Here is an 8,303-nt window from a genome sequence, read left to right on the forward strand (position 1 = left end):
CATGTAATAGTTTGGATTATTACAGTTCAATTTTCATACTATATATTTATTCATATTATTCATATACCATAATTCATAATGTAACCTCCAGTTAGATGGCGAAGATGCATGGATTTAAATCATACACTACAACATAAACATGAATTTAAGATCATACACTACAACAATAGTTGGAAAGTTCATGTTAATCAAAACATATAAAAGGAAAATAAAAAGTAATTATATGTCCAAGGATACAGTCAACATCATACAAACCACATACACCAATTGCAACTTCTCAAAGTGCAGGGGTAGATAATATAACCTAGAGTAAAACTAGTGGAGCATAAGGCAAACAATCTGTATAAATTGCAAGGTCCTCTCGTCCATCTACTCTGGTTGCACAACTGAGCTAAAACACCCGATCAGCCCCTCGCCGCCGGGATCCGTATTTCCGGTCATAAATATTATTATTCAAATCGGATTCACTGGCAAATTAGTCAAGTGTTAACTCAAAGAAACTGGGACGTGGGTGGTTCTAATGATGGGATTTTGTATATGTCCGTTAGAGTCTCCGGCGAGATTGCTGTGGAGTACTAGCTTCTTCCGCCATAAGATCATGATTTTCTAAGACTTCCGTTGTCTACGATCACATATCTATACATATATATTCCTTCATATATAATTAATATTACTTTGAACTCTCTCATATAGGGTTCTTAATCATTCACAATATTAATAATAGTAACATACTATTTGAAGCTTATTTGTTATGGAATCTAGTCACCTTTTCTTTGGCTCCAGTAGTAGCAACATGTTATTCCTCGGGAATGGAGACAATTATTTTCGAGGTAACTGTTTTTTTAAAACGGAAAATGTTACTTCTACTCTATAGTACTTTATACAAATAATTCGAAACTGTTTACGACGATCCAGATCTGTTTACTAGTTATTAGTTTTCTTTTTGTTTTGGTTTTTTTTTGTTTTATATGGTTAAATTATGTATACATGAGATAAGAACCTCTACTAAGTGAGCCGAGTTAGCAAAAACTGGCGGCTAGTTGTTAGTTAGTCCTGCAATTAATTGATAGTTGAGTGTAATTTGATATTTAATTCATTGAAGATGTGGTCTAGTTTCTTTTGTAGATTACTATATAGTTTTTATAATATAGTTGTCGTTCTAAAAAAGATATTGTATATGTATCAAAATGAAATAGGAACGAAATTAGGGTTTAATATGGAAGAATCTTCGAAGAAGAGGCCATTTTTGAGCTCGCTAGATGACATGTTGGAAGAAGAATATCACGACGAACAATTGACGGAAAAGAAACGACGTCTTAGTCCTGAACAGGTCTAATTTACTATTAAGCATTCGATTCTCGAATATATCTGATATTGACACGGGAATAATATAAAAAGTAGTAGATGAGATATGGATCTAATAATAATAATGTACTGGTTTGATTGAATGAATATAACCATTAATTTAAGGTGCGGATGCTGGAGAGGAGTTTTGAGGAGGAGAACAAACTGGAGCCCGAGAGGAAGACCGAGCTGGCGAAGAAGCTCGGGCTGCAGCCGAGACAGGTAGCTGTGTGGTTCCAGAACCGACGTGCGCGGTGGAAGACCAAGACGCTTGAAAGAGATTACGATCGCCTGAAATCTTCGTATGATATGCTCACGACCGATTTTGACAACATAGTCAAGGAAAATGAAAAGCTTAAAGCTGAGGTACAATTTATTATTCATCATCCTGATTCATACAATCATACACATGTATATGATCTATCTTGCTATCTATAATTTTTTTTAGTTTGGTGATGAATAACACACCACATGCAAAGTCTTAAAACATGTTAGTCTTGATTGCTGAGATATATGTGACACTAGTGTATTAAAGCATACTTAAATAAAAATAAATAAAAGCTTATATGATTATGTGTTGTATGAGAAAATGATGAAAAGTCAACAAGTCAACAATTTGTGGGGAGAATAAAGAACATAAAACAGCTGTTATTAACTGCTACACGTATAGTTGTAGGGGTCCATTGCTTAGCTACAATATTCCATTTTACCTACAAAAAAAAGTTGAAATGTCTCGCTCACCGCTTTCACCAATCACCATATCATATTATCACTAGCTAGGAATATTAAAATAGTCTTGAAATTAAAAAAAGCTCCTTATAGATTGGCTTAATCTGTATACCAGCCAAACTTGAGACATGGTTGGCTTGGTTGTTTGTCTCGCTCGTTAATTTGATTCACTAAAATTAGCATCAACTTTTAAAATTTATAGCCCAAATAAACAAAACATAATTAATCTAGCTAACTAAGTCAAACGGAGTTGAAACTGAGCCAAACCCAGAGTATAAAGTCGAGCAGAGCCTAGCATGAGCTGGCCTGGCTCTGCTCGTGAACTACCTATTACTAGCCAGCTAGTTAGATATTATTTTCATCTTCTAGCGTTATTTTTATTATTAGTTATAAAAATGTTTACTTTTTTTTTTAAATAAAAATAGAGGATCATCAAAAAGATTGTCATTATGATGTGTTAAATTGATAAACCGAAAAAGATTGGTAAGCTGAAAATTGTTTTATGCTGGCTGAATGACCCAAAACACTTATAAGAGAGTGTGAGTAAAAACTTAATTAAAAGATTAACGACGGGTTTTACTGACGGATCATTTAAGGCCTCTTAACTGACAAAATATTTCCAATAGATTACCGATAACCATATCACTAACGGATTGGATTCCGTTGATAAATATTTGGTCGACAAAATTTTATTTTGAAGTAGTGAAATTTGCTTATTGTAATTATTCGTTCATTAAGTTTTCAAGTGAATAAGTAAAAGATTCTATAATTAACATCAACTTGACTAGTTATATATCCACATATACATTACATGTTGGCCACCTCTAACTACTACATATAATATCCTTGCCCATATTAACAGGTGCTTTCATTGACCGAAAAAATACGGTCAAAGGAGGTCCTTGAAAATCAAACCGCGGGTGACTCACCCGCTGTAGAAGCTGAAGACGTTCTAGTTCCGCCAGGCCAAGTTAAAGTAGAGGACCACTTTAGTACTGGTAGTGGTGGCAGCGCAGTGGTTGATGATCATGATGGCCCACAACTTGTGGACAGTGGTGATTCATATTTCCCAGATGATGACTATCCTCATGAATATGCAGCACATGTGGATCAGTCGGAAGAAGATGATGGCAGTGATAATGGGTTTTATCCGTTTGCAACCACGGGTGACCACCATCACGACGTGCTAGGCTTGTGGATTTGGCCTCAGACATAAATACATATAATAATATGTTGTGTAATGTAATGGTATGTATTTGTAGTATTGGTGTTTCTATTTAAAGTTATCAAGTCTACTTTGGAACTTGCAAGTAGACAAGAAAGAGTAGAACAATGATGCTGTGATCATTTGTTGGAAATGTGTTGTACTACGTATGAATATGATGCAATAAATAAGTTATGCAATAAATAAGTTTAGTAAGTTTCAGTTTTTGAATAATTAACATGTACGGAAGCCAACATAATATTCTGAGTTAAAATTATTTTGACATATATATCTGTCTCAATTCATATCTTCTATATAAAAACTTTAACCTCATGTTTAAATTTCAGATGTTCAGCAAAATTGGGATCACCAAAATTTCAATAATATAAACTACCGGCATATAGAGAATGTGTTGTTAATATCTTATCAGATTGGAACAAGAACGATTGACCATGATCGTTGTATTGTGTTCGATGGTCAGATGTATTATTTGATTTAGTGTTCTCAGCTCATTTATGATTATGTGTGTTTACAATTTACATACAGAAAGCCCTGATATACTCGCCCAACAGAGTCACACCCAAAAAGTTCTTGGCTGACTTTGTTTTTAATATACGAAGATTCTTACGAATAAGCGCTCCGTATCCAACATGTTAACGAGAAAGTTGAGCAAGTTAATACAATAACTGATTTCTTCAACCAATTTTATCAACAACTTGCAAAAAGTACAGAACACCTTTTGGCTTCTTACAAGTAGAACAATACCAGTTGCCTTACGGGATTTTAAAAACAGTGGGATTCAGCCATTCAGGCTGTATGTATGATATTCTGCTTTGCACCATTCAGTGTCACATAGCAATATTATCATGGTTAATTCCACATACTTTAAGAGTACATGTTTCCGGGGACATTTTAGGGATTTCAGCATAAGCCATGAGTTCTTGCTCCTCTACCTTGCCATTAAACCCCATTCAACCCTATCTAGTTCCACTATGTGTCATTGTAGTACAAAATTCATCAAACCATTCCATGGGATACTCCTAAGAACTAAACTTCCACGTACGGTTGCTCCCCCTGAGCAACAACCTTTTTGTAGAAAACTTCTTTCCTTTCAAGGCAGTCCTATAACTGCCTTGGCTTTTAAAGAAACTGTTCGCTCGGTCATCAAACATTGAAAGTCAAAAGGCACGTTTTAGATCCTTATGCTCATTGGCTTGTGTAACAAAAGGCACGTTTTAGACCCTTTTGCAACATTCACTTGTTCATTCTACTAACAAATAGCAACATACACCATCTTTACAATGTAGGTCCTATTGATGGATCAAACAACAAACAACTAGTGTTCTTGGATCACTCTCAACACTAGCTATCGGAAATCACTAGTGAGGAACCGAAATCTCGGATCTTGTTTGGCTGGTTATTACCTGAAGAGGAAAGTGAGAGAAGGAGAGGAGATAGTAGGTGAGAGTTAGCATGTGCATGCTTCACCTTATATAGGTGAAGGCATGCCATGCTAGGCTTTAATTATTAATGGCCCAATGTGCATTTGGTTACATGGTCTCGGGCCCAAACATACAAGGAACAAAGCGACAAGCTAACTATAATACAATGTTAATAGAACAAGTAACTACAAAAGACTAATATACGAAACAGCCCTACAATCTCCCTCTAGCCTTTAGTATTTAATCCGTTAGCTCTTTGTTCTTAGTCTGTCTCGTAGTCAAAGCCTTCGTCGTTTTCATATAGTTGATTGTCAACAAGGAAGTGTACAAACTTGTTGAACTTCTGAACTATCTAATAAGATTTGTCTCGACGAACATCTTCGACGATTCCTAAAGGGGAGTTGTAGAGTTTCAACAAATCTTCCTTTCCAAGAGTAGCTAGTTCATGCTCGTCGAAAAAGCGAAGGTGATGCATCAGTTCACAATGGATGACAACTTCTTCGGTATCGTTGTCAAACTCCCTTACATATGAAATCATGGAAAATGTTGGGCTTGTAAGGTTCCCCATGATATAGCGGCCTCCCATCTTTGTGGGTCTTGTATCGCCAAACCTTTTTCTTCTTTCCTTTAGTAGAGTCACCCTCAGCTCGTCAACGGTAAGATTTACCCTTGTTGAGTTTGAAGTTAGGATAGTCTTCTTCCATTCCTTAGTCAGGAATCTCATGAACCATCCTCGCAGCTCCTTCTCGTCTGCACCTGGACCAACAAATCTTCTAAAGTAGTTTATATCCAACTCAGATAGGGTGTGCATATCCGTGTAGTACATGTAGATCAAATCCCCATTGGCACGCCAAATAGCCCATGTCTTGCTTGATGGGTGCCACTTGCAATACAGAATAGGGGAGTCATCGTGGTACAAATAGAGTCGATTCCTAAGAGTTGCAACCCTGGTGATATAATGTCTTTTCTTCATTTTTCTCCTTGGTTGTTGAGAAGATTCTCCACCAGTTGTTGGACCATTCGTCACCGTCTCTTGTTTTTGAGGTTGCTCTGCTTCATTAACATGAACCGGAGTGTCCGGGTTCAGTGAGTATTTGATGTTGTCATCATCAACTTGTTTTCTTCCACAGCTTCTTGAACTATTGGGTTGGTACTTGCAAAAGAACAAACATTAAAGACTGTGGATATCTTAGCCTCCAGAGCAATGTCCACCTCTCTGACTTTCCTAGCCTCACTTGACGAGTCTTGTGGTTCACTCTCCTTATTTCCACCGGTGGCTCCATCACCACCACGTTCATCAAAACCATCATGAGGATCATTATCCTCATCATCATCTTCCTCATCTCCTTTTTCATCATCACCATCTGAGTCATCATCATTATCATCGCCTTGAACAACTTGTTCAACAATGGATGGAGCAATCACTTGTGCAACCGAAGTGGCTACAACAAGTGTAGAAGTCATGGCACTGACCTGACTGGTACTAGCAGCAGTAGTACTGATGACTTATGTGCTCACTAAGATTCCAACAACCGTGATTGGCTCGTCACCAGCAGTGCCAACACGGCTTCCACTCGTACCTCTTCTTGAAGATCCAAAGATAACCCATCAAGACTACTTTGATCTCCAACACTTCTCGCATCATCAACAAGGTTAGCAACAACAGATCGTTTCTTTTTTTCTTTGCTCTGAGCCTTGTTCTTCACCTTGTACCTATCCTTTAAATGTCTCCATGAGACGTCTCCTCAAGTCCTCAACATCGTCATCTGTGATTCTCATCACTTTAGTTGCTGCAAGATAACGATTCATAAGACCCTCGTTCATAAGGTCTTGGTTGTTGTTGAGACTTCTCTGTTCCTCTATCTCCTTCTCCAATCGCTCAATCATTGACCTGAGCTCCACATTCTCACTAATCAACATGCCCACGTTCCTTGAAGAACTGGACTCACCTTCCAACAAAGTAACCCGTGAACCAAGAGTCTCAAACTCAATCAAGGCTTTGCCAACAGCCGATTTTAGCTCACTCCTTAGGTTTTGAGAAAAGTTTGAGGAGGAAGGAAGATTGGTTTCAAGGTGTGAAACCCTTGATTGGAGTCTAACCATGTCATCATGGTGTTCTGCATTTAGCAAAGACTCTTTAGTGGCCAGTTGTTGTTGATTGTCCACCCTATTTTGCAGGTTTTCAATCCGGAGTCTTTGGCTCTCAATCAGGGCACGATGTTCCTCCCTTTCTTGCTCCAGTTGCAACTTGAGGCGCCAGCTAATCTCTTTCTTTTACCACCCTCTCATTCACCTCTTGTTTTTCTTTCACAAACTTGATAAAGAGGTGTTCTTGTTTCACCCTCTTTTCGTTTGATTCTTCCAATGCTCTAATTCTATCTAGGATAGGACGAAACACTGGATATTTCCTTGATTTTCCACTTGACAAGGTAATAGCCGATATGATTGGGCTTTTGGAAGTGTATAGGGGTGTGATTGAAAATGTTGGTTGTATGGTTGTTTGAGTGGGCATGGTTATGGTTTTGGTAGGTAGGGTTGTGGTTATGGTTAAAGGTAGGCTAATGGGTTGGGTTGAGGTTGGTATGGTTTGTGGGGTGGTTTGGGCGTGGATTGATGAGGTAAAGGTAGAGGTCCAAAAAGATGTACCTTTAATCGGGGAGGTGAATTGGTATGTGGGTAAGCTAAAGGGTGAGGTAGTCCTAGGAGGTGAGAAGGTTTGTTGCATGGGTCCAGTCTCGGCTTGGATGATGGATATGGGTAGGTTTTCAAAGATGAATGCATGGGTTCATCTAACTTAGATGGTAAGGTTTCGGGAGGTGTGACAGGTTCATCTACATGTGTTCTAGAGGAGGTGGATTTGGTTTTGGATTTGGATTTGGCTTTGGTTTTGGTCTTGGACACATGTATTTGTTTAGCCTTAAGCTATTCTATTGTGTGAGCTAGGGTGGTGGGTGAGGCTTGGTGTGGGTCAGTTTGTGTGGTTGGTGGTGGTTATGTCAATAATGTGGAAACCGAAGGAAATATTACCTTAACCGACGTAGGCATCTTTGAAGGTGTAGACTTCTTGGAGTCTTTCATCTTCTTCAAACGCTTGAGAAGGCGCTCGGGCTCCTCTTCTTCCTCAACGGGCTCCTTAGATGACTAACCAGCAGAAGGCTTACTTACAGCCTTCCTCTTTTCTTTGTTACGATGCTTCTTCGTCCTATGTTCACCCTCAACGTCAGTCTGAGGGTCACTTTCCTCACTATCTGCAACATCATCACCACTTTGGCCATCGTCATCATCACCATCATCCCCACTATCCCCTTCTTCTTCTTCTTCTTCTTCTTCCGTCTCCTCATTATCGGGTTCGGTCTTAGCAAACTGACCGAAATTTGCACCGGGCTCCTGACCTTGGTACTTATACCCACTAGCTCCAACATTGCCTTGAATACTGTTTTTCTCACCATCTTCACATTATGAGTCTTAGACGGTTCAACAAAACTTCCTTCAGCATCAACTTCTTTCAGATATACCGGTCTTGGAATGTTCTTTAACTGGTCATCCGAAATTAGTTGGACAACCGAGGATACATTCTCCAGGTT

General features: G+C 38.6%; 1 protein-coding gene across 1 annotated transcript; it reads left to right on the top strand.

Moving 5' to 3' along the window:
• Positions 1-353: 353 nt before the first annotated feature.
• On the top strand, positions 354-3,493 carry LOC143633583 (homeobox-leucine zipper protein HAT5-like). Its single transcript, XM_077101856.1, has 4 exons — positions 354-830; positions 1,197-1,330; positions 1,471-1,710; positions 2,936-3,493. The coding sequence occupies exons 1-4, from the start codon at positions 752-754 to the stop codon at positions 3,287-3,289; spliced, it is 807 nt and encodes a 268-aa protein (XP_076957971.1). The 5' UTR covers positions 354-751; the 3' UTR covers positions 3,290-3,493.
• Positions 3,494-8,303: the final 4,810 nt, after the last annotated feature.

Source organism: Bidens hawaiensis, unplaced genomic scaffold (assembly GCF_021521415.1).
Source record: "Bidens hawaiensis isolate Kalapana, Puna unplaced genomic scaffold, B.hawaiensis_p1.1 tig00006805_1, whole genome shotgun sequence".
In the NCBI taxonomy this organism is placed as follows: Eukaryota; Viridiplantae; Streptophyta; class Magnoliopsida; order Asterales; family Asteraceae; genus Bidens; species Bidens hawaiensis.